Source organism: Lontra canadensis, unplaced genomic scaffold, assembly GCF_010015895.1.
Source record: "Lontra canadensis isolate GAN:19392208 unplaced genomic scaffold, GSC_riverotter_1.0 scaffold6, whole genome shotgun sequence".
Classification (NCBI taxonomy): domain Eukaryota; kingdom Metazoa; phylum Chordata; class Mammalia; order Carnivora; family Mustelidae; genus Lontra; species Lontra canadensis.
The window spans coordinates 19,088,175-19,115,327 of NW_022631000.1; the positions used below are offsets into that span (position 1 = coordinate 19,088,175).

Here is a 27,153-nt window from a genome sequence, read left to right on the forward strand (position 1 = left end):
CCTTAGGCCCAACTTTTCCGCATTGAAATCAACTCTTCCTTTGCTTAAGAACTGTTCAGTATTAGTTGGTTTCAAAATCAATAGACGTGAGGTTCAGTCATATAAAATCAGGGATTTTATTCCATTAGTGAGAAATGTATTTAGCTTTTTAAACTTCCTTCCACAAATGTTTAAGTCTGAGGACTTTCTTAGAGGAGATGACTATCCTTGGTAAGAGCATTGCATAAAATAAGGGAGACATTGAAAGTTGGATGTTTTGTTTCCAAGTATTAAAAATTCATGGGGACCATGTCTCTAGATGCTAGAAGTCTAGCGATAAGCAGTCTGGATTTCTGAGTTGTACTGTAGTTTTGCCTTGTCAGTATGAGGCCCAGTAGATGTTCTCTTTCTCTCTGTGTTTTAATTTTCCTGTCATAAAACTAGAAAAAAATTTCTGTCCTTTGGATTAGGAACTGAAACTGCATTTCCCTGGGAATTTCCCATTTTGCTTCAAGTCCCAGTTCAAATATCCCATCTCTGAATCTTTTCTTTCATTCCTCTGGGTAGTTAGGGGCTATTATAAAACTTTGCTCCTGCCCGTTTTATAACATCACATCGCACTGTAGTTATTTGACTATTTCTGTTTCTGTTCTGGGGGCCTCTTGATGGGTAGGAAATCATGTTTTATTCATCTTGATGTCTTTATCCAGTACAGTGCCTCGCACAGTAGATACAAAGAATTATTGGAAGAATGTATGGGTGGGTGGATGGATGGATAGATGAAGGCAGTTGACTTGACTAGATCCTATTTACAGGTAGACTAGCCATTGGCTCCTAAGGAGGTCTAGAGAAGACTATAAGAGTTGGAGCAATGCAGATTCTTATCTGCTCTTTGAACAGTCAATAAGGGCATCTTTGTTTTTAAATTCAGGAAATGTTATTCAGATTTTATACTTCTCTGTTTACCTCAGTTTAGGTGGTATGAGGATGGTGTGTAACAATAAGAAAAATGTATGTATGTTTTTGAAAATTTGAAAATAATTTTTATCCCCATGACTTTTGAAGCTTATTGTTGTCTGTTGTTAATGCTGGCTAGGTCTTGGGGTGCCTGAGTGGCTCATTCAGTTGAGCATCTGACTCTTGGTTTCAGCTCAGGTCATGATCTTATGGTCATGAGATTGAGTCCACACTTAGTGTGGAGTCCGCTTGAGATTCTCTGCCTCACCCTCTCCCTAAGCATTGCCCACCCCCTGCAAAATAAATGAATAAATAAAATCTTTAAAAACAAAAAATAAAAAACATAGCTGGGTCCCACATTACCTTTCCTCCTCAGAGTGCTAAAGGGCATACTTTTCTTAGAAAAAAGAATAGTTTATTTGAATAAGTGGAATACATGGGTAACACAAGTAATGCTTTTCCTTTCTTTATCTGGAGAGTATCCTCTGTATGACATCATTAGTGTCCCACCTTACTTTACTGTGGCATTCAGGTTCTCCTAGTTGCCAGGAAGAGAAACTTCCAGCTAGTTAAAGCAAAAGAACTTATTAGAAGCATATGAGGGCATCTCAAAGAATCTAAACAGAATTCCTAGAGCTAGAGGGATAGAAAGTAGGGCAACCTACAGGAACTACAACTCAAGAATTTTGGACTTCTCTAGAGTGCTACTATGGGCAGTTCCAGACACTGTCACACTCTGTCTCTCAGGCTGAGCTTCCCAAGAGAAAAAAGTTTAATGGGCTCCTTTGGTTTGGCTCCAAAGATGTAATTCCCTACCCTTGACCCCTACACTGACTACAAACAAGAACACACAGAAGTACACAAAAATCCATCTTCCCATTCATCTAAATATGCCATCAGTTAAGATAATCCTACTGCATCCAGAGATAAGGTACTGTGAGTAAGGCAGAGGGATACAACTACAAATCATTTAATATTTATCAAATACTTTTTGAGCATCTACTATGCACAAAAAGTGGGAGATTAAAAAAAAAAAAAGTTTACAACAGGCTCCCTAACCTCAAGGGACTCTGTAGTTGAGATGATAAAGTAAAAAACAATATGAGAGGCATCACAGGCAGAAGGTGATTAAAGTGACATGATGCCTTAATCATAAGGCCAGTTACTCATGCAGACAATGTGAATTTGGAGTTCAGAGGAGGAAGAAATTTCCATCTAATGCAGATGGGAATCTTCATAGAAAAAAATTTGAGTTATGCTTTGTGGGATGAGTAAGTGAAGTGGTTCTTGAGAGTTCTAATAATTCATTCTTTCTACTTATGAAAACAGTTTATGTCACATGTAATACAAGAAACTGTAACATATGTAGCAAGGCAGTATCTGGTGAACCTAGCAGGGAAAGGGAAATTTTCGACTCCTGAGAGAAAGTTCAGGATGGAGGAAGAAGTTATTGAGTTCCATGAGTAGAACTCAGCAACAAGGGCTTAGGATAGGAGAATGGTGGTTCCAGATAGTGTGGTGACTATAGTGAAATCCCTCCTTGATGTCTTTACTCTGATGGCATGTGCTAGGAAGGAGAGCGCTGTGTTTAAACAATGATCCAAGCAAACTTCATAACACGTTTTGACTCGGCGTTGTTCTGAGACCCCTCAAAAAGGCTAGATCACAGAGTAAGGAAAGTATTTCTCTAGTGGTAAGAAAAAGTAAGACCTGGGGACTTGGAGAAGCAGGAGTGTGACAGAAGGTGGAGTCTGAGGAACTGAGATGGAATAGCAGCAACAGTGAGCAGTTACAAAAGGTCTGGGGACTTCTTGAGGTACTACTAAATGGCAAAGAGAAGCTTACAAATGAGGCTCCCAAAGTTAACCAAAGAAGCAGAGAAGGCAGCTCTGGAGTTAGTGAAATTTACCTGTTAATATGACATCATTTGTATCTATGGGGTAGTGAGTCCTGGGGACATTTGAGTTATATACAAATGACTTAAGTAGTAACTGCCTAACATCCTTGCTCCACAATTCCAAGCCCTCCCTCATCCCAGAATTATTCTGGAATCATCACAAGCATTCAACTTTTTCTACATGTAGACTGCAGATTTCACAGCCATTCTTTTTGACTTTCAGGCCTTGGGAACTTTATCCTGGTGCCCACCCATGTCTATATGGGATAAGCAGCAACCTAGAGTCACAGCTAGGAGTACAGGGATCTAAATTCTTCATTCACCAGCGTACCTGCCAGACACAATGCTAGGTTCTGAACCTACAGAAGTGAATATACCTTGTCTGTGAACTCAGAATTAGTCTACTGAGACACATCAGCAAATAGGAAGTTGTGATGCAATGTAGTAAGTGCTATGATGGGAGTTAATCTAATTCTGTTTCCCAGATGACTGTCACTAATTAAGGTAGTCCCTGTAGTCAGTCACTCCTCTGGGCCTTATCAAATTCCAATTTTTTTTTTTTAAATTCCAATTTTTTTTTTTAATTCCAAAATTCTATTTGCTGTATTCTACTAAAGAGTTTAGCAGTTTTGAATTACATCTAGAAAGGATTAAAGGAGGGGTAGGGATTGACAAAAAATAATGGACTGTTTGGTTGCCAGTAAAATGAAGTTACACAAACCAGTTTGGGAATATTTTAAATGCATGCATTTTAATAAAAACTATACCTCAAAGCATACATTAGCAGAAGCTGCACTGATATTATTGCTGGATTATCAAAGAAAAACACCTGGTAGAAATTCCGTAAGTTGTCCTGCCTTTTGAGCAATAGTAGGCATATCAACTAAAGGGAGTAAAATCCATCTTATGAAGAACCACCCAAAGCTGATTCTTCAAAAAAGCGTTCTGGAAATCTCGGTGTATCTGGTACCAAGACCTATCTTCAATGCCACGTTTCTTTCCAGAAACCAAAATTGAAGACTATGGGTGGTGTCCGCCCAGGCCGGGAGGCTTCGGCACGTTGGTCACAGGTTGGGCTTGTATTTGTGTAAATTGTCTTTCCCTTTCCCACTCCACTAGTATTGAATACTGCACTTTCTTTTTCATTCGTGTGGAATTTCCGGAGTTTTAAACACGTTAAATTACTTCAGCCTGTGACAACATCTGGCCGCTTGGAGCCTGCCCTAGACCCGGTTTGTGCGGCCCAGGAGACCGAGAGAGCCCCAGAGAAAACAGACGGGAAGCCGGCCCGCGCAGTACTTAAGGTGACTATTCGCGGTCAACTCGCTTCCGGGGGGCAGGCCTAACACCACCGGGGCTTCGTCCCGCCCCCACCCGGAAGTATTTTGACTAAGGCTCCGCAGTCTACCCGCCCATTGGCTTTTGCCCCAGTGAGGGTGGGACTTCCTGTCTCGTGTAGCCCAGGTCCTCCAAAGTGAGCCTCAGCGCGGAGGATGAGGATGTCCAGAGCTGTGGCGACGAGGCTGGCAGCCGATTAGGTGGGGCCTAGTGCACGGGTGCTCACCGACTCATTACTGCAGTTATCCTTACTGTCCTCCCATCGTGTTTCCGGGAGGACTTGCAGCTCTGAGAACCCAAGCGTGTGTCTGTCCGCAGGTTCGGAGAAGGCCATGGAGGTGCGGCGGCCAGCGCCACAGAGTTTCCTCCGCTGGCAGCTGAGTCCTTTCCCTCGGGTTTTTGCTGCGGGCGCTGTGGCCGCAGATTTGGAGGCTTCCGCGGAGAATCAGAAGCTGTCTTCTAACGTCCCAAAGCCCGAGTACTCGGAATCCGGATGGGACCGCCTCCGGGACCTGTTTGTCAAAGAGTAAAAGTGCCTAGGGTCTGTGGGGAGGGGACTACGAAGAGGTGTCCCAAAACCTGGGTCATCTTGGGGTGAAGGATCCCTGGATGTGTTTTATTTTTAAATAAGATTTGGTGTTCTAATATTTATATCCCAGGCTTGTATCCTGACACTGTCATTTGGTAGTTGTGATGATTGACAGGACAAATTTCAGACTGTAAGGGTGAAACTCATTCCATGTTCCAGCTCTTAGGGATATTTAGGGAATATAGTTTTAGTGTAATCCTCTGGCTTTACAAATTAGAAGAATTGGACCGAGCTAATTAGTGTCCAGATTGACCCTGGAATCCACATCTGCAAGATTCTGCTCCATTATTCTTTTTCATATTTCACTTTATCCCAAACTGATACTTTGTGGCCATAACTCCTGCTCCTCTCCAAAAAATGAAGGCTGAAGAGATGCAAAGAGACCTGTAAAATTTTTATTCTGTCAAATAAGGAATATATAAAAAATAGCAAATAATTTCTCATTTTATGAAAAAAGATATTAGCTGGATTAACAGATAAGGTTATTTCAGAATAAAGGATAACCCTTCAAATTGAATTAACTGTAGTGAAAAACTCAGGATATTTTATTCATTCATTCATTCATTTCATCATTTATTCATTTACCAATTACTGGTGAAAATTTTGCCCTTTCATGGAGTATATTACCATACTACAGTGTTATCCAGTGGTTAAATCAACTGAAGTTTTATGATGTTGCTGAGATTGTGAGATTGTTGGCAGAATCATATTTACCTGCTTTCTTGAGATTTCATCTTTTTTAAAAAAGATTTTATTTGTTTATTTGAGAGAGCGAGTAAGAGCATGAGCCAGGTGGAGGGGCAGAAGGAGAGGGAGGAACAGGGAACCCAGCATGGGCCATCATCTGGGGATACTGACATAATCCAAGCCAAAAGCATATGCTTAACCTACTGAGCCACCCAGACACCCCTCATCTTCATTTTAAAGACAATGAGGCAGCCTTTCTCGTTCTTCCTTCTAATAGTTGAGATACTTGTGAAAGATACTATGTAGTGCATAACAGAAGAGGGTTATTTTGACCAGCTTTATAAACCACAGAATGCTGGAGCTGAAATAAATTTGAGGGTAATGTAGTGTAATTTCCATGCTCCCCTCCATTGTAGATGAGGAAACTAAGTTTTATAGAGATTGTGATCTGGCTGCAGGTCGCTTAACAGTGGGTGACAGAACCAGAACCACAACCATGTTGCCATTTGTAGGTTAGGTCCTTTCCACCACTATGCTGTTTCTTCACTTTTCATTAGCTGTTTGGGCCAACCATAGGACTTCGAGCCTCTATTTCCATATCAGCAAAATGGGGATAAATATCACCCAGGTCATGGAATTTTTCAGGGAACAAAAAGGAGGCAAAGCATATACATCTGGCTTGTTAAGTTTTAAGCTCTTTTATATGTTCTCTTCTGACTTCTACCTTATACCAGTTTTTAGGTAAATGTTTTTGATCTTATTCACTATAAAAGATAAATACAGGGTTCAAATTACTGGAGTTTTTCCTATTGACATAATTAGAAGAATTACAGTTTTCTAAGAAATTAGATTTCTCTTGTAGAGGTAGGAACTGTAAAGACTCATTGATTTTGAGTTCAGAAATGTTATTGACAGGGCACCTGGGCAGCTTAGTCAGTTAAGTGACCAACTCGATTTTGGCTCAGGTCATGATCTCAGGGTTGTGGGAGCAAGCCCCTGGGTCAGGTTCTGCACCCAGTGGGGCGTCTGCTTGAGATTCTCCCCACCCCCCACCTTCTCTTTTCTCCACTTGTGCTCATGCACTCTCTCTTTCTCGCTATAAATAAATAAATAAAATTCTTACTAAAAATTTCAAAAAGGAAAATACTGATCTTTGGATCCAGCTTACAGATTCTTCCTGCTTCTAGAGATGTGATTGAGTTATGATAGTCATCTAATAAAAGCACCTTAGGGGGAAAAAATATATATTGGAATATAATATGCACCTAGAAAAACATACATAAGTATATTGATCAATGAATTTTCACAAACCATATACCAATACCGAGAGACTTAGCAGCATTTCAGAAGCGCCCCTTGTGCCCCTTCTAGTCACTGTCTTTCCAGGAGAAATCAACTAATAGCCTAATTTCTAACAGCGTAGATTAAAATTGGCTGAGATTTGAGGTACTTATAATATAACCATGCTATTTAATTCATCAGAAGATTTAATTTATCAGAAGATTCTGCTCATGATGAAAGATGAGATGTTAGTATTGGGATGATCTTGAACATACTTTTGGAGAGCAGTATCCATAAATTGATCTCAAACAACTTTGTCTTTTTGATGTCCTAGCGAACAACAGAGAACTTCAAAGGAACTTGAGAATATTTATAAGGCGGCACTTTCAGCAGGCATCATTGGCTGGGCATATGGGGGAGTACCAGCTTTTATTCATGCTAAACAGCGCTATGTTGAGCAGAGCCAAGCAGAAGTTTATCATAACCGGTTTGATGCTGTGGTAAGTGCTGCTATTCTAAAAGTATTTGAGGGCACAGCAGTTTGCAGTTTACTTTAAATTTACTCAGGTAGGAGGGTTGGGAGGGTTTAGGATGTAAGAGTAAAGAAACAAAGTCTGTACTTAATAACAGTAAAAGTCCTAATGCCAGAGTGCATACACATGGCTTGTCAGACCACGGTCCTTATCTTCAGAGGGATTACCACCATGGCTTTACTTTCTGAAATGTATTTCTAATCCCTAACTAAATTATCAAGGTTAGCATATTAACCCCATTCACAGAGCCTCCATGGAGGACACTAGTTCACAGTAAACAGTAATTAGCATTTATAACTGCAGTGCTAACTCATTTGTTAGATTTGTATATCAGTTCTGTTGTATAAGTGAGGAAGTTACAGCTCTGAAGGTTGTTTTGAGTTTTTTTTGAAATTATGTCAGATTTAGACAAGTTGCAAAAGTAGTACAAAGAATTCCTCTCTACCTTTCACCCAAATTCTTCAAATGTTAACATTTTACTGCATTTATTTTATCATTCTCTATATAATGCATACTGTTACTTATTTGTGGCTGCTAGAGAGTGAGGTGTAGTCATGATTAATGCTTCAGCATATATTTCTCTGAAAACAAAGACATTTCTCTTATATAACCACAATATATTATCCAGATTAGGAAATTAACACTGACACAGTACTTTTATCTTATTTATAGACTTTATGTAAATTTTGGTAGTCATCCCACTAATATAATTTATTTTAAAAGTAAATAAATTTTTTTTTCAGTCCAGGATCTAATTCTTGATCAGATGTTGAATTTGCCTCTCCTGCCTCTTTAGTCTCTTTTAATCCAGAACAGTTTCTTTAACTTTCTTGATTGTAACATTTTTTAAGGTTGTGGGCTATATGTTCAGTAGAATGTTTCTCAATTTGGATTTGTTTACGTTTTCTCATGATTAGATTCCAGCTCTGAGTTTTATCAGGAATATCCTAGAATCGATGTTGTTTTTTTTTTTTTAGTACATTATATCAGGAGCACGTGGTATCTTTTGTTTCTTTCCTGATGATATATACTTTAGGCACTTGGTTGAGATGGTCTTTGCCAGGCTTATCCACTGTAAGATTACTTTTTTTCCCCCCTTGTAATTAGTAAGTTTCTTATGGGTACTTATAAGATATTTTGAGACTATGTAAATATCCTATTTTTTCCACAAATTTCTGTGCTCTAGTTTTAGCATTCAGTGATTACTCTTACCTGGAAGAGTTAGTACTGTGGTGGTTGCTATATGGTTATATTCTAATTCCATCTTTCCTATATTTATTTTTTAGTAGTCAGCTTTAAGGAAGAGCTTTTCCTCCTCCTGTATTTGTTTCTTTATGATTTATTTATATAAATAAATCATGGACTCATGGATTCTTACTTTAGTCTAGAGGTTCATAATCCATTATTACCATTATTTATCGTGAAGCTCAAATTGACCTAGATTTGGACAGTTGGAGACCTTCAAACTAGCTCCTTTGTCTTTTTGATATGTCCCCATCATTCTTTGAACATATGTTTACTTTTGAGCATAGCAGCATGTTGCTGGCTCATCTTTTACTTTCCCAGCACCAGCCCCAGAATTAGTTATCATCAAAGCATTCTAGTTTCTTTTAGTGGAAAAATGGTATTTAAAAACTAAGATTTGATGCTAGGTGTGCTCATTGCTTATAGAGTTATCATGGCTTTTGGACCATAAGTAGACAAAATTAGGAAATGTGTGTGTTCATGTGTACTTCTATACACATATTCCTACACACTTTTATATTTATTTATTTATCCACCTATTAAAAGCCATGAATTCAGGGGCACCTGGGTAGCTCAGTTGGTTGAGCATCTGGTTCTTGGTGTTTGCTTAGGCCATGATCTCGGGGTCGTGGGATTGGGGCCTGTGTCGGCCTCTGTGCTAGGCAGGGAGTCTGCTTGGGGATTCTCTTTCGCCCTCTCCCTCTGCCCTTCCCCCTGCTCACATGCTCTCTCTCTCTAAAATAAATGAATAAATCTTGAAAAAAAAAAGACAACAAAAAACAAAACATAAAGCCATGAGTCCATCCTGATACTCTTCAGAGAGTTTTGACTTGCCCAATATCATTTAGTAGTTAAGGATCCACTTGGGAATTCTCTCAAAGTCTAGACCATATCCTCAGAATATTACACCAGACTTGCTCCATGGTGTGTGGTGAAAAAGTGCTGTGGAGACAGATGACCTGTTTTCCAATTCTGACTTTATTCTTTATTGGCTGAGTAATTTTGGTGAGAAACTTCTCTCTGCTTTAGTAAAAACTGAAGCACCTGCCTGAAAAACATGTTGTAAAGATTAGATGAGGTAATATGTTAACACAACTTTTACATAGAAGATGGACAGCAAATATCACTTGTTTTCTTTCTCTGTTCCTTTCCTGCATATCTATTTTACTATCATCCTTTCCCTTTAATTTACCATTTAGTTGGTTGTGCTTTTTAATTTTATGGTTTCTTTTTCCCAAGATTTCCTGAATATAAAAAGCATGTCTACCACTAATGTTATATCTGCTATGGCATTTACCATATAGATTGTCACTTTATGCCTCACTGTTGGATTACTCGGTTGACACTGGCAATTCTTAGTGCCTTTTCCATTTCCTGATGGAATAGGATGGTGTGGGACTTTCACTTTAGCTTCACCACTTAAACAATGATATTTCTAGAGATTGTAGGATGTTTCTGTTTAGGTGTCCCTGCCTAATCCATAAGCCAACATCCATCTGCCACAGTTTCAGAATAAAGAAGGTACCAGGGTGTTCTGTAACCTCACAGCCTTTTTGTTACCTTTAGCAATCTGCACATCGTGCTGCCACACGAGGTTTCATCCGGTATGGCTGGCGCTGGAGCTGGAGAACTACAGTGTTTGTGACTATATTCAAGTAAGTGCTCTCTGAATCATGACAAAGGCTCTCGGTATTCTTTTAGGAGGACATCTTTTGAGCAAGTGGGATTTTTATTTATTTATCTATTTTTAAAGATTTATTTATTTGACAGACAGAGATCACAAGTAGGCAGAGAGGCAGGCAGAGAGAGAGAAGGAAGCAGGCTCTCTGCTGAGCGGAGAGCCCTATACAGGGCTCAATCCCAGGACCTGGGACCATGACCCAAGCCAAAGGCAGAGGCTTTAACCCACTGAGCTACCCAGGCGCCCTGAGCAAGTGGGATTTTTAAAAACTAAATACCCACATGAAAGTGATTCATAATACCCTTTTCCTCAAGAACTTTTATCTTTCTGTGTAAAAGATCGGTCCAAATGTAGTTTTGCATCCATGGGTGAAAGTCTACTATTATCCAAATAGGTACAAGGTTTCTAAGTAAGAGAAATTCTGCAAAATTTTTCTGTACATTTCTAAGTGAATATTTTTTCCAGAAATTTGACTGTTCTTTGGTTCATTCTTCAGCAGAAGGCGGGTCACCTGGAAAACCCATAGGCATATTAGTAATCTGGAACACATTGACAGGGCCTAGACTAAGACCAGGAATTGACATAGTGGGCACTTCTTTAGGGAAAATTGTGGTCAAGAAAGTAACGGGGATGGGGCGCCTTGGTGGCTCAGTGGGTTAAGCCTCTGCCTTAAGCTTAGGTCGTGATCTTAGGGTCCTGGGATTGAGCCCCACATCAGGCTCTCTGCTCAGCAGGGAGCCTACTTCCCTCTCTCTCTCTGCCTGCCTCTCTGCCTACTTGTGATCTCTCTCTCTGTCAAATAAATAAATAAAATCTTAAAAAAAAAAAAAAAGAAAGGGGGATATGCTTTAAATTTTATGTTTTCTTCCTTCTCCCTTCTTCCCAGCACAGTCAACACTGGTCTAAATGTGTACCGAAATAAAAGTGCCCTAAGCCATTTTGTCATTGCAGGAGGTAAGACATTTTTGTTCTCGTTTATGTTTTTCAGTCTTCTCAAATATGGTCTGGAAAATATTTAAGGACTTGTAAATAAGAGCTACTGAATTCTTTGGTTAGCTTCTTATCACATCTCATTCAACATTCTTGCAAAATATGTGAAGGGCATTATGCGTGGCTCTTGGTGTACTTGGTGAACAAAACAGAAAAGTCTTTGCTTTCATGGAGTTTACCATCTATGTGGTTGGGGAGAAAGATTGCTGTGATAAAAGGTAGCAAATAGGTGAAGCAGTGGGATGGTCAGGGTGATCAGAGAAGGTTTTTATGAGGAGGTGACATTGAAGCTGATGTGTGAAAAATGGGAAGAAGTAAGCCTTATAAAAAAGAGTAGCCTACGCAGGGGGAACATTGAGGGTGAAGGCACTAAGGCAAGAAAAGTTTCTCAAGAGCCGGATAAAAAGACCGGAACATAGTGAGTGAGGGAAAGAGTGGCTTTGAGATAAGATTGGTGAAGTGAAGTAGAAAGGGACCAGATTTTTCATGGTAAGAGCTTGGATTTTATTTTAAAGCTCTATGCCTCTGGTAAATGTGACCTCTTTAAAATGAACATTAAAAAAAGTATTGAAATGTTATTTCCAGAAATGCAAATCAAGTGCCATATACACTCAAGCACTCACTAACTCATGTACATTCTCTCACATAGAAAAACATTACATATAGTGCACATAACATTTAAAATATGTTTAATTTGGAAATAATTTCAAGCTTACAAAGAGTTTTAAAAGTAAAAGTAATACAAGGAACACCATATAGCTTTTATATATGGAGACTCAACTGTTGTTAACATTTCAGCCCATTTGCTTTATCACTTGTGCTCTCTTTGGGGTGCATGCTCTCTTTGTGTGTATACATACACATATACATATTCTGTGTATATGTATATACACACAGGCAAACACACATACACATAATTTGAACTTAACAATTGAGTGGAAACATTTTAAAATAAGAAACTAGAAATAGGCATTAATAGCATTGAAGAAACTGGAACTTTCCCTTTTTTAACTTGCAACCATTTTTCCATGGGTACTCTGTAGACTCAAATGCCTGTATCCAAACCAAACTGTCTTCCTTCTCCAGCTTCCATACTTGTTCCTGCTGTTATGTTCTCTATCATCTACCCTGTTAAATTAAAAAACAAACAAACAAAAACCACAACAACAGCAACAAAGCCAAGCAATGATATGGTTCTGCCCTTTATCCCCCTCTTTCCAAAGTTCTAGTCCTATCAGTTATATTCCTTTAATATATATGGACCCTCAGCTCCTCTTTTTTCCTACTGCTGCTGTCTGGTCTTCCCTGTTTCTAGTCTTCATGTGCTCCACTTCCAGTGTTGCCTTACTTTTTTGAAATATGAATATGATTGTAACACTTCTTTGCTTGAGTTTCTTCCATAGTTTCCCATCATTTTAATGTTGATTCTTCATCTGGCCCCCATATATTGCTCTTGCTCCACCCTATGACTCTACTCTGATTTCCCAAACCCAACATAATCTTGCTTTACATATGTTGGTCCATCTTGAACCTGTCTTCCTAGTCCCACAGACAATTTTGTTCAGCTCTTATTGGACCTATCTTTCAAGCTCATCTCTCAGCTTCAGCTTCCCTAGAAGTCCTTTCTAGCCCCTATTTTCTTATCTTTGGGTCTTTTTAGGTGTCTTTCCCCTGTGTTCCCATAATTTACTGTAAATACTTTAATTGAAGCACTGATAACATTATGTTATAGCTGTTGTTTTGCTTCTCTCCTAGATGACTTACTTGATCAGAGAAACTCTTTGCCTTTTTCACAACTCTTTGATGCAGAGTAGAGTAGAAAGATGTCTCTTGAATGTAAACTGAGTGTAAAAATTAGTAAAAAAAAGTCCTGAATCAGGCTCCTTGCTAAGCAAGAAGCCTGCTACTCCCTCTACCGCTGCTACCCCTGCTTGTCCTCGATCACTCTCTCTCTGACAAATAATAAAATCTTTTAAAAAATTAGTAAAAATAATAAGAATAGAAAAATACATCTGATACAATAGAAGTTTTTATCTCATACCAACAACCAACATTGAACTTAATGGTGTAGCATAAAGTAATTTCCCCTGAAGTCAGAATCAGGTCAAGGATATCTCCTCTCATTCTTATTACTTGGCATTCAATCTGGACATTTATAAATGTATATTTGACATCTAGAATGGCTGAGTGAGAAGCTTCACAAATCCTCTCTACAAAAAGCAATAATAGAATTGGACAGAATTATCAAAAACAACCATTTAAAGATGCTAGAAGTTGACCACAAGGACCCAGTAGATCAGTAAGCATTTATCCAAGAATTTATACTGAATCTCATTAAGAACATTGAGAACCTGTGGTATTTCAGCCTAGGACTGCTCTTGCCCTCTAAGCCACAGCTCCATGATGCAGAAATTTCACAAGGATAGATTGGAGAACCAGCTTCTGCTGCTTAAGGTGGCTGGCTTTATTTGGAGCAGAGATAAGAAAATTCCAAGCCAAGGGGTGTTGCTGAAAATAATTGCAACAGAGAAGGATAATGTCACACACCTAACCTGAGGTTTTGTTGCTATTTGAGGTGAGGAATAGCCTGGCAGAGGAGGTGGAATCTTTTTTTTTTTTTTTTTTAAAGATTTTATTTATTTATTTGACAGAGACCAGAAGTGGGCAGAAAGGCAGGCAGGGAGAGAGAGAGAGAGGGAAGCAGGCTCCTGCGAGCAGAGAGCCTGATGTGGGGCTCGATCCCAGGGCCCTGAGATCACGACCTGAGCCAAAGGCAGAGGCTTTAACCCACTGAGCCACCCAGGCGCCCCGAGGAGGTGGAATTTTAACAGGGATATCTAGGGAACAAGACAGCCCAAGAAGTCTTTAATAAGATCCCACTTATTCCTAGCACTTTGGAAAGTTGCACACATGTGTAAGTATTTATGCAAATTCAGGAGAGACTGGTAAGGGCTCTAGCAAGCTGCTTATCTTTAGCTAATTGTAAGGGTTAATTGTGGACACCAAAAGAAAAAGCCAGAAAAGATTTATAAACTTTGAATGCATTCTTCAACCACAGATACGTTGGCAAGGAGTGGAAACCTTATTCGCTTGAGATGTTTAAGCATAACCTCTGATGACTCATTGGATTACTGCTTAAACCAGTGTGATGCCCAGGAAGCTAGGCATAAAGATAGAAATTAAGGAAAGGCATTAGTGGCTGTAGTCTGCAGAAAAAAAAGACTCTGTAGAATTGGTCCAGGCAAGTTGTTACATAAACAAAGAATTATAGCCATCCCCTGGAAGGATGTCCTAACTCTAGAGATGCTATAATTTATTACCTAAAATATGCAGTTTTCAACAAAAACAAAAAAATTGTAAGACATGCAAAAGTGGGATTAAAAAAAAGCAGTCATTGGGACTGTCTCTGACAGGACCCATCTGTTGAACATAGCAGGCAAAAGGCTTCATACCATTTTTAAAGAAATAAAAGTTTGATGACAGTGACTTATCAAATAGAGAATATCAGTAAAGACAGAAATTACAAAAAAGAATCAAATAAAAATTCTGGAGTTGATAAATATCACAATAGAAATTAAAAATTCACTGGAGAGGAGGAGTTCAACATCATATTTAAAGTAGCAGAAAAGAATTGGTGAACCTGAAGATATATCAGTATAGATTGTCTCTTGTGAAGCACAGAATTTTTTAAAAGATTTTATTTGAGAGAGAGAGTAAGCACATGAGTGGTGAGTAGGGGCAGAGGGAGAGGGAGAAGCAGACTCCCTGCTGACCAGGGAGCCCAACGCCAGACTTGATCCCAGGACCCTAAGATCATGACCTGAGCCGAAGGCAGACGCTTATGTGACTGAGCCACTCAGGTGCCCTTGAAGGACAGAATTTTTTAAAATGAAGAGAAGTGAACTGAGCCTCAGCAATCTATAGGACACCATCAAATACCAGCAGGTTGCTAGGAATGCTAGATGGCGAGAAAAGAGAGAAAGGGGCAGAAAAAAGTATTTTAAGAAATAAGACTACAAACTTCCCAAATTTGTTGAAAAACATTAATCCATACACAAAGAGGCTCAACAAACTGTAAGATGAATAAACATGAAGAGAGTCACACCTAGACATGTAATAATTATACTGTTGAAAGAGAAAAATCTTAAAAGCTGCAAGAAATATACAACTCATACAAGGAATGCCCCAATAAGATTAACAGCTAGTTGCTCATCAGAATGATGGAAGCAAGAAGGCAGTAGAATGGCATTCAAAGGCCTGAAAAGAGTAAGTTGTCAACCAAGAATTCTATATCTAGCAAACCATTCTTCAAAATTGAAAGCAAAAGTAAAGACGTTGGCTGATAAACAAAGAAAGAAAATTTATTATTAGCAGAACTGCCTTACATAATTCTATAGCAATTCTTCAGGCTAAAAGGAAGGGATACCAGATGGTAACCTCACTCTACATGAAGCATTAAAGAGCATTGGTCAAGATAATTACATAAGTAATTATTAAAGGTTGTATAAATATATATTTTCTTTTAACTGATATAAAAGATAATATATAACTAATAAAAAATAATACATAAAGTAATAATATAATCAAAGTATTAGACATATAGCATGTTTAAAACTATATGGCATTAATAGCACAAGTGAGAGGGAAGGAATGGAAATACGTTGGAACATATTTAAAACAGGAGATGTTACGAAGTAGTAACTTGACAGGAAGAAATGAAAAGTACTAGAAATGGTGAATATGTAGGTTAATAGAAAAGAAGTCATAAACCCATTGTTTTTCCTTTCTTAACTTTTCCCCTTCTTTAAAATATATATGATTGTGTAAAATAATAACATTGTATTGTGTTTTAACATATATACATAATGTAAGTGACAATAATAGCACAAAGATGGGAGAGGAGTGGAGCTGTATTGGAACAGTCTTTGTACATGTTACTGGACTAAAATTGTTACTGATCTGAAGTAGATTGTGATAAATTAAGAGACTAGGGTAATCCCTAAAGCAAGTAATAAAGTAACTTTTTAAAGTAATAACAAGGTCAAAAAGAAATAAGATATATAGAAAACAGTAAGATGGCAGGCCTAAATCCAGCTATATCAGTAATAACATTAAATACAAGTAGATTAAACACTGCAATCAATAGGCAGAAATTGTCTGACTCCATTAAAAAAGGATCAACTGTATGCTGTCTACAGGAGACATATTTTAGTTCAAGGAAACAAGTAAGTTGAAAATAAAATGATGGAAAAAGATAAACTATGCAAACAGTAAGGAAAAGAGCTTGAGTGGCTCTTCTAGTATCAGACAAGATAGACTTTAATATAAAAATGCTAGCAACAAAGAAGGACATTTTATAATGTTAAAAGAACCAATTAATCAAGAAGATACAACATTTATAAACATAAATGCATCTAGCAACAGAGCTTCTAAATACATGAAACAAACACTAAATTGAGACGAGAAATAGCCAACTCAGTAACAGTTGTTGGAGGCTTTAATATGCCACTTCTAGTAATGGATAGGACAACTAGAGGAAATATCAACAAGGATATAGAATATTTGAACAACACTATCAACCTGTATGAACTAACATCTATAGAACAGTCTACCCAACAACAGCAGAATACATTCTTTTCAAGTGCGCATGGGATAATCTTCAGGCTAGACTGTATATAAGGCCACAAAACAAGTCTTAATAAACTTAAAGTACTGAAATCATACAACATATTTTCTCTGACCTCAGTGGAATTAAACTGAAAAAAGATGGGGGAATCCACAAGTATTTGGAAATTTAAACAACATATTTATAAATAACCCATAGACCACAAGGAATCACAAGATAAATTAGAGATATTTTGAGTTAAATGAAAATGAAAACACATGTCAAAATTTCTAAGATGCACCCAAATTAGTATGTAGTAGGAAATTTATAGTTATAAACATCTACATTATAAAAGAAGATCTCAAATGAACAATCTAAGCTTCTACCTTTACAAACTAGAAAATGAGAAGCAAAATAAACCCAAAGTAGGCAGACAGAAGGAAATTAGAATTAAAGCAAAACTCATTGAAATTGAAAGAAAAAGAAAAAATGGAACCGAAAGTTGGATTTTTTGAAAAGATAAAATAGACAACTTTTTTTTTTTAAGATTTTTTTTATTTATTTGACAAAGAGATCACAAGTAGGCAGAGCAGCAGGAAGAGAGAGAGGGGAAAGCAGGCTCCCTGCTGAGCAGAAAGTCTGATGCGGGACTCTATCCCAGAACCCTGAGATCATGACCTGAGCTGAAGGCATAGGCTTAACCCACTGAGCCACCCAGGCACCCCCAAAATAGACAACCTTTAGTAAGACTGACCAAGAAGAAAAAAGACACAAATTACCAAGACTTATTCAAGAAGAAATAGGAAATCTGGATAGCCCATAATAAGTTAATAAACTAAATTATTAAAATTTTTTTCACAAAGAAAAGCCTAGGACCAGATGGCTTCAATGGGTATTTGGGAAATTTCCTTCACAAACTCTTCCTGAAAATAGAAGAGGAAGGAACACTTTCAAACTCATTCTGTAGACTAGTATTCTCCTTATACCAAAGCTAGATGAAAACAACAAAGAAAACTACAGATCACTATCATTCAAGAGTATATACACAGGGGCACCTGGCTGGCTCAGTTGGCAGAGCATGTGACTCTTGATCTCAGGGTTGTGGGTTCAAACCCTATGTTGGGTGTAGAGCTTACTTTAAAAAAAAAAAAAAAAGTATACACACAAAAATCCTTAACAAAATACTAGTAAACCAAATCCAGCATCAAACAAGGATTATTATATCATGACCAAGTGAGTTTTTCCAAGGAATTTAAGGTTAGCTTAGAAAAATCATTTGACAAAAATCCAACATTCAGAATTAAAAACTCTCAACAAACTAGGAATAAAAGGGAACTTCTTTAACCTGATGAAGGTCATCTATGAAAAAACCTGCAGCAAATGTCATGTTTAAGACTGAATGGTTTTCCCCTAAGACTAGGAATACAGCACAGATGTATACACTTGTAATTTAGGTATTTGAGAAGAATACAGTCATATTCAGCATTATACTGAAGACTTTAACCAGTGTATTCAGGTAAGAAAAAGAAACAAAAAGTACCAAGAATGAGAAAAACGAAGTAAATTGTCTTTATTCATAGAAAACATAGTTATGTGTAATAAAGAGTCCAACTCTGTTTTTTGTGTATGGCTGCTGACAGCTTAATAAGCCTCATTACTCCCTCCCCACCTTTAATACAGTTTAAGGTTCATAGTAAAATTGGACAGAAGATTCAAAGATTTTGCATATACTCCCTCCCCCACTTACATGTAGCCTCCCCAACTATGAACATTTTACACCAGAGTGGGATATTAGTTATAATTGAAGGACCTACAGTGATGCATCATTATCACTTGAAGTCCATAGTTTCCTTTAGGATTCACTCTTGGTGTACATCCTATGGGTTTGGACAAATCGGACATGTATCCATTATTGTGGTATCATAAAGACCATTTTCATTGCCATAAAAATCTGCTCTACCTGTGCATCCCACCTACCAACCTCTGATAACCTCTGATATATTTTACTATTTCCATAGTTTTTGCATTTTCCAGAATGTTATATAATACTATATAGCTTTTTTAGATTGACTTCTTTCACTTAATAATATGCATTCAAGTTTCCTTCAGTGTCTTTTCATTAGTTGATAGCTTATTTCATTTTAGTGCTTTGTCTGAATGCCAGTTTATGCATTATCTACTATTACCTATGTATTTCATTGTCTGAGTGTATCAGGTTATGCATTACCAGCTGAAGGACATCTTGGTTGCTTCCAATTATTGACAATTATGAACAAAGCTGCTATATATAAATGTCTGTATGTAGATTTTGGTGTGAACATAAATTTGCAGCTCCTTTGTGTAAATACCAGAGAGCATGATTGCTGAATCATATGGTAAGAAACTGTCAGACTGTCTTCAAAAGTGGCTATACCATTTTGGGTTACAGCCAGCAGTGAATGAGAGTTTCTTTTGCTCCACATCCTTGCCACTATTTAGTGTTGTCAGTGTCCTAGATTTTGGCTATTCTAATAGGTTTTTTAAAAAGTGTCTTATTTTTTTTAAATGTTTTGTTTGGGAAAAAAAAAAGATCAAATTTATTACTACCTCTGGGTAATAGAATTAAAGATAATTTTCATTCTTGTTAATTTTAAAATGTAGAAAATGAAAAAATGATAAATAGTTCTTAAATAAGAGAAATAGATCTCAGATTTTTTTTAAACAATGTTACTACCTAAGATAGCATTAGTTGTATTGTACCTAACTAGGGAGGAAAATGAATGACATCATAGAGCATTCCCGTGGGAAGGAGAGAGGACCTCTACACTGACCATCAGGTGGCACTGTAGGCTAAATGCCCGCTTGCAGGCCTGCCTGAGGCGTGTAGCAGTAAAGAAAGGGTGAGGCTGTGGGGGGGGGGGGCAGGTATAAACTGTAGGGGTTTTTATTTGGGGAAAGCTTTTCTTGAAGAAGGAAGAAATGGAAGAGGTGGAAGTGAAAAAAATTACAGATTCTTAAGAGGAGGTGGGCAAACATTGAAGAGAATGAGAAGAGATTAGACCCTAGAACAGATGGAGAAAGTAGGTTTATAAAAGGAATGTTTTCCTTTCAACCTGCAGTGTGGAAGAGATCGTGGTGGTATATTCATGTTGGGTTCAGAAAACTTAGGGGTTTATGTCATTTTTATAGAAGGAAAACTTTAAAGATAGATTCTAGTGTTTAAAGACAATTTAATATCAGGGTTTATTCTGTTTGTTTGCTTTAAAATAGCTGTCACAGGAGGTCTCTTTAGAATAAACTTGGGCCTGCATGGTCTGGTGGCTGGTGGCATAATTGGAGCCTTGCTGGGGTGAGTGTTAACACAATTTCATTCTAAATTAACACAACATTCATTAATGCCTTACCTGTTAAAAATCTCATTCATTTCTAAAGAACAGTGTTAAATCTTAAAGCCTATAAAAGGTCTTCAGTCTTGTATTGGCAGTGACTTTGACTGTCAAATTCGAATTCTACTCCAAATGGTTGATTTTACTTACAGTTGTCACTGAGTAAAAACTGTTTATATATCACTGACACCTGAACTTATTTGTAATTTGAACAATGGTATTTGCAAGGAGCAGGAAAAAAGGAATAAGAATTAACAAGCATGCTCTTAAAAAAAAAAAAAAAAAGTTTTGTTTGGATTTTGTTTAGTTTAATAAATTTTAAAAATTTTCTTCTTCAGCTTTTTACTTTGAAACATTTTGAACCTATAGAAAAGTTGAATGACTTAGTACATTGAGCACCTGTATTTTCGTCACTTACATTCACCAGTTGTTAACATCTGCTATATTCATTTTATATCTCTCTGTATATGTGTGTAATGTGTGTACAGTTCTTTTTCTTTCTCTTTTTTTCTTTTTGGTTAAGTCTTTGGAGACCTCATAATTCCTCATCTCTGAATATATCAGCATGTATCTCCCAGGATGAAATGATGAATATTTGCCAGTGATATCACAGTATAATCATCACAATAAATAATTTAGCATTGACTCAATATAGCTATCTAAGATAGGGTCCATAGTAAAAAAATTGTTAATTATTATAATAATTTTTTTAAACCCAGGATCCAATTGTGTATCATTTTTATGGTTTTGATTTCTTTATTTAAAAAAGAAAAGATTTATTTCTCAGAGAGTGCATACAAGCGGGAGGGGCAGAGGAAAAGGAAGAATGAAACTAAAGCAGATTCCACACGAGCACGGAGCCTGATATGGGGCTCAGTCACAGGACCCTGAGATCACAACCTGAGCTGAAACCAAGAATCCAAGGCTTAACTGACTGTGCCACCTAGGCACCCCTTGATTCCTTTAAACTAGAACAGTTCCACTGCCTTTTTCCCCCCAGAAAATTTCTCCATTTTTTTTTTATTATCCCCTCAGGATTAGATTTAGGTTAAATATTTTCATCAGGAACACAATATAGGTGAAGTTTTTCCTTTTCCGTGTATCATATCAAGAGACATATTGTATCAGCGATTGTAAGTGAAATTTTAATGACTTGATACAGTAGTTTTCCACTCCTGGGTGACAGATTACCACAAACTTTAGCAACTTGAAACACTACCCGTTTATCACATCACAGTTCTGTAGGTCAGAAGTCTGAGTAGGCTCAGATGGGCTCTCTCTGTTAGGGTTTTACAAGGACAAAATCAGTGTTGTTCAGTCAGGCTCTTACTGGAGGCTCTGGGGAAGAATCTGTTCCTAAACCATTCAGGTTGTGGACAGGATCCTTGTGGCTGTAGGCCTGAAGTCATTGTACCTTGGCTGGTTGTCAGCCAGACACCACTGTTCTAGAGACATTGCATTCCTTCTCATGGTGACCCCCTCCATGTTCAAACCAGCAATCAGCTGGTTGAATCCTTCTCACACTTTGAATCTCTCTGACTTCTACCCTGCCACCAAGGAAAACTCTGCTTTTAAAGGGTTTATCCAGATAATTTACTTTTTGATTGACTCAGATTCAACTGATTACTAACCTTAATTGTATCTGTAAAATTTTTCCTTGTAATATAATCATGGGTATAATATATGTATAGTTGAGGGATTAAGGCAGGACAGTTTGGGGGGCCATTTTAGAATTCTGCCTATCACATTTGGGATCTACTAAATTCCTCCACTCTAAGGGTATCTTTCCCATTGTGATTAACAAATAATCTGTAGGAAAGATTGAATAGCCTGTTCTCCAGCTATTTTTTTCTTGCGGTTTTAATGATCTGTTATAATTGTTGGTGTCATCAGTTATTACAAAGATGGTTGCAAAATGATTTGTTAGTTCTGTCTTTTCTTTATTTTTGTTAGTTGGCATTTACTTGAACAGAAGAGTTCTCCCTTTCCCTCCACCTATGCCCTCCCTTTTTCTATCCCCTTTTTAGGAGGAAGTAACACTATAGATTCATGCATTCTTTTTTTAAATTCTTTTTAACAATTCAGCATGTCATAATCCATTGCGGACATGTTTATTATATTGTGTTTTTTTGGTTTGCTTTTTAGCAAACTCAACCCCCAATGTGGGGCTCGAACTCAGGACCCCAAGATCAAGAGTCACATGCTCTACTGACTGAGCCAGCGAGGCACTCCTTGTTATGTTTTTAATATACCAGCTTAGTTTGAAAGGGAAAACTGTTGAAATTAGAAGCCAAAATAATTTCTTTTTCTTTGTCATTAAAAACACATAACATAAATTTTATCATCTTAACCATTTTAAATGTACAGTTTAGTGGTGTTGGGTATATTCACACTTTGTACAAATGATCTCTAGAACTTTTTCATCTTGCAAAACTGAAAACTCTTTACCCATTGAACATTAATTCTCCCCTCCCTTTGTCCCCCAGCCTTTGGCAACCACCTTTCTACTTTGTTTCTATGATTTTGACTACTTTAAATACTTCATATTAATGGAATCATATAATATTTGTCCTTTTATAACTGGCTTATTTCACTTAGCATAACATCCTCAAGGTTGATCCATGTAGCGTGTGACAGGATCTTCTTTTTCAGGCCTGCATGTGCTCCATTGTATAGACCACTTTTCTTTATCTGTTTGTCATTGGACATATGCATTTAGCAAAAATACTTTTTTGAATGAGCTTACTTACATTGCAGTCTGTGGAAATTTAAGTTATATCAGAGTCAAAAACTCCTTCTCTTCAAGAACACAAGAACCAAACCCTCTTCAGTTATTATAGTAAGTGTTACCTATATCAGTTTCTTGATAGTAACTATTGACATTACAGGTGAGACTGTTGTGCCAGACTTCTGAATTTGAGAATGTTTTGGTGGTTCCACCTCCAGAAGCTAGTAGTATCCTTCCTCCAACCAAAAATGCCCTCCACAGTTCCTGCCTCCTACTGGGTCCGGTACCATTCCTGGTGGTGATTTCACTTCTGAGGAATCTTCAGTATAAATCTCCTTACTAGAACTGTCATAAGTATATATTTTCCCAGTTTATCATTCATGATAAAACACAGAGCCAATTTATAGGCCTGTTGTTTTTATACCAGTTAATTTTAGGATGTTGCAGTCATTGTTTTTTTCTACTGTTTAGAAGAGGAGGAAGGAAATTGCCTTAATAATTTTCTTTTCATTCAACAAGGACACTTTGTCAGAGTTCCTATACCTGTCAGAGAAGAAGTGGCTCAGTCGGTGTTGCTTATGCATTAGCAGACCTTCCCATGATGTGTGGGCTAATGACTCCTTTGTCCAAAGCTTTCTCTGCTTCCCTCTCAGCACTCCTGTAGGAAGTCTGTTGATGGCATTTCAGAAGTTCTATGGTGAGACTGTCCAAGAGAGAACACAGAAGGATCGCAAGGCACTCCATGAGCTGAAGCTGGAAGAGAGGTAAGGAGCATGTGAAGATGAGGGTATCTGACTTTCTTAGCCATCCTGATGCTCTCTTAACCCAGCTCCTCTAAACTGCCCCTCAACTCAAAGATGAGTTTCTGGGGCACCTGGCTGGCTCAGTCAGAGGAGCACTCTTAATCTCAGGGTTGTGAGTTCAGGTCCCATGTTGGGTGTAGAGATTACTTAGAAAAATAAATAAATAAATCTCAAAGAAGTGTTTCATTTTCTTCAACTTGTACACTATCTGGTTTTTTAATCTTTTTAGTGAAGGAATAGAAAACTGAAAGACACTAATTTTATTTTTAATCTGATGAGGGACATTCTTTAGATATATTTATTTTTAAGTTAAGATATTCCAAACCTCACTTGGTTGCATATTTTTTTCTTTTTCTATATTCTTGACTGCATAGGAAATTACTTAAAGGAAATGGACAGTAATGAGTGAGTTTCACTTGGTATTATTTAAAAGGTTATATCCCACGTTACACGTGCATCTGTGAACAATACAGAGCATGTTAGGTCTCTACGTTCAAAGATTCCACTTCTTGCTGTGGATGCACATGAATTAGGTAGTTAAAGTGGCTGTTAGTGGATTGATGCCACTGAAGAGGAGGAAAACTTTGACCTGTGCCATCTAGTCACTCCCTGGGGTCCAGTTATCAGACTGAGAGTGGACTTTGTGCTGATTCTTTGTAAGATGACCATAACAGGCTGTGAGCTAGCACTCCTGGTACGAAGGATTCTCGTGGCTTGGCTTCCTGTGTACTGATGAAAGCTGCTGCTCTTTTGGTAGTTGAATAGATAAACAGTCTTTTTTTTTCTTTTTTCATATTTTTACTTGAAGTTTCCATTTGTGCTAAACACATATATGCACATGGAAATTCTTAATATCTGTAGATCAGTTGTTCAGGGACTTAGGTTCTATATGAGAAAAATATGGATTTTGCCACCACTGAAACCTTGAAAACAAACCTTGAATCCCAACTAGGCTATTGATTAATTCTATGACCTTGGCTATTTTACTTAACTTCAAGCCCTCTTGTTTTCTCAGCCATTCTGAGGGCGGAATCACACCACAATGCTCAATATATATTTGTTTCATTCACTCCTCTTCTCCAGAGTAAGAGGGTAGGTGGAATATGTAGTCATCTAAGTTGTAGGATAAAGCACTTAAAATTCTAAGTGCCAGCGTAAAATTTGATGTGGAGAATTAAAAGCATGAAAGCATTAGCTTATTTCTAGGTCTTTAGGTGTCATAAGAAACTTGTTTTTTTGGTTTGGTTTGTTTTTTAAGAAAAGGAAGCTTTGAGAAAGAAGATGGAAAAGTAAGGAAAGTATATTGGTATTTGAATTTGATACAGAAAGTTGGAAAACTATTAACGTTTTGAAAAATATGAACAGATAATAATTGTATCCCAATAAAAAAGAAGGAAACCAGAAAAATAACTGGAAAAGTTGATCAGTTATTTAGAGATGGAAAAATCTCAAGAATGGCTAAAAACAATAAACTGAATTGAATTATAGTAATGAAAGATACTTTAGAAGGAAAAAGGGTCAAAAATTTATAGGATATTTATATGTCTATGATACATATGTGATATTCCTGAGGAGTTAATTTAATACATAGGTTTTTTTAAAAAGATTTTATTGATTTATTTGACACAGAGAGAACACAAGTAGGGGGAGCAGCAGGGAGAGGGAGAAACAGGCACCCCACTGAGCAGGGGCCCAGGACCCTGGGATCGTGACCTGAGCCGAAGGCAGCTACATAACCAACTGAGCCACCTAGGCACTCTAATTCAATACATAGTTAAAGAACTTACTCTATGCCTGCTTCTTTGCTTGAAAATAATTATAGAAAGGTCAAACAGAGTGAGAATATAAAAAATTGTCTTAGTGAGTGGAAAATGTAGAAAACTAGCTATGGAGATCTAGAAGAAGAGATGGTCAAACCTTGTAATGAAGAGTTGGGGAAAAAGTCATGGATGACCTTGATAATCACTTAAAGAAAGGAAGAAGCTAATACTAGATTTAGAAAAAGAACTGATGTATTATTTGGAAACTGGATTTTAACTCTTTGTTAATATACGTCTATAGTGTTGTCCCATCTGACTTTTCCATATTGAATTTACCATTGTTAGAGCCTTTGTGCAGTTCCTTTAACATCTGGCAACAGAGAGGTGATGGAGTGGCAGGGGGCTCATATCAGCCCTCCCCGCCCCGCCCCTGGCCCTGAGGGCAAGAGGGCAGCCAGTTTTCAAGGCTCACACTTGAGCTGGGGGTGCTTTAGTTCTTGCATGATACCCCTGCAGGAACTCTGGAATATTTTAGGAATCAAAGCTGCTGCCACAGCAGTGTCCATTTTGGTGATGTGATAATCGTAGTCAGCCTGTGAGTGGAACACATTAGGAGAGCATAGGAAGTCATTGTTTTTGACGTACAAAGAGTAATCTTTGCTCATAAGGCACAGGGAGAATGGATAAATACTATCTTTTAAAAAAAAATCTAAGAACTAAAAAACAGCAGTACATGATATATTCTTTTCATTCTTTTATTACAGCAAAGCCAGACTACAATTTACTGAGCTCCTCCCTGAAGAAATTGAAAGTAAGTTGCAGAAAAATCAATCCAAAGATGACGTCCAGAAAATTGAAGCACTGCTAAATCTTCCTAGAAACCCTTCATCAACAAATAAACAAGACAAAGACTGAAAATGTTCTGGACTTGACTTTCATTGGTGAATTGAAAGGATCTATGTCCATTGAATGCCAATGGCTAGGCTTCTTCTTGGTCAGCCTGTTGACAGACGTAAATGCTGGCATCTCTAGTGGCAGTGACTTGTTCTTACCTTTTTTTAACCAAGAATTGAGCTATTTTTTTTTTTAAGATTTTATTTATTTATTTGACAGACAAAGATCACAAGTAGGCAGAGAGACATGCAGAGAGAGAGAGGGGAAGCAGGCTCCCCGTCGAGCAGAGAGCCTTGATGCGGGGCTCGATCCCAGGACCCTGGGATCATGACCTGAGCCGAAGGCAGAGGCTTTAACCCACTGAGCCACCCAGGCGCCCCAAGAATTGAGCTGTTGTATGCTTACTTTACTTACCTTTACATTTAAATACACACTTACGTCTTTCCTGATTGATCTATATATTTGACCTTGTATCTATAGTGACCAATCAATACATAATTCTTTTCCCTGGGTCTTACAACAGTAAATTTAAAATTTCCCAAGATTGGAGTTGAATTCTGTAGTTTGTATGTTTATTCTTGCAGCCCTTTAGAAGAATACTCTAGAAATCACTAGGAAGAGAAAGGAAAGAACCAGGTAAGGCAGCTGGTCTGTGATAAAACCCTGGTACCTTTTAGTCCTGGAAACATCACAGGCCTAGGTGTGTAGGGTGCCTGGGTGGCTGTTGGTTGAGTATCCAATTCTTGATTTATGCTCAGGTCATGATCTCAGGGTTGTGGATTGAGCCGTGTGTGGGGCTTCGTGCTCAGTGTGGAGTCTGC

The 27,153-nt window shown here is 37.7% G+C and overlaps 2 protein-coding genes across 2 annotated transcripts in view; one reads left to right on the forward strand and one right to left on the reverse strand.

The window, feature by feature from the left end:
• The first annotated feature begins 4,326 nt into the window (after positions 1-4,326).
• On the forward strand, positions 4,327-26,356 carry TIMMDC1 (translocase of inner mitochondrial membrane domain containing 1). The gene is made up of 8 exons (XM_032852306.1): positions 4,327-4,371; positions 4,490-4,697; positions 7,063-7,228; positions 10,073-10,161; positions 11,074-11,141; positions 20,032-20,110; positions 23,529-23,639; positions 26,203-26,356. The coding sequence occupies exons 2-8, from the start codon at positions 4,504-4,506 to the stop codon at positions 26,351-26,353; spliced, it is 858 nt and encodes a 285-aa protein (XP_032708197.1). The 5' UTR covers positions 4,327-4,371; positions 4,490-4,503; the 3' UTR covers positions 26,354-26,356.
• The window catches only part of CD80 (CD80 molecule), a 44,003-nt gene continuing 27,813 nt past the window's right edge, over positions 10,964-27,153 (reverse strand). The window contains exon 7 of the mRNA XM_032852304.1: positions 10,964-10,995. The gene's annotated coding sequence lies outside the window, so the exon portion shown is untranslated. The remainder of the gene's footprint in view (positions 10,996-27,153) is intronic.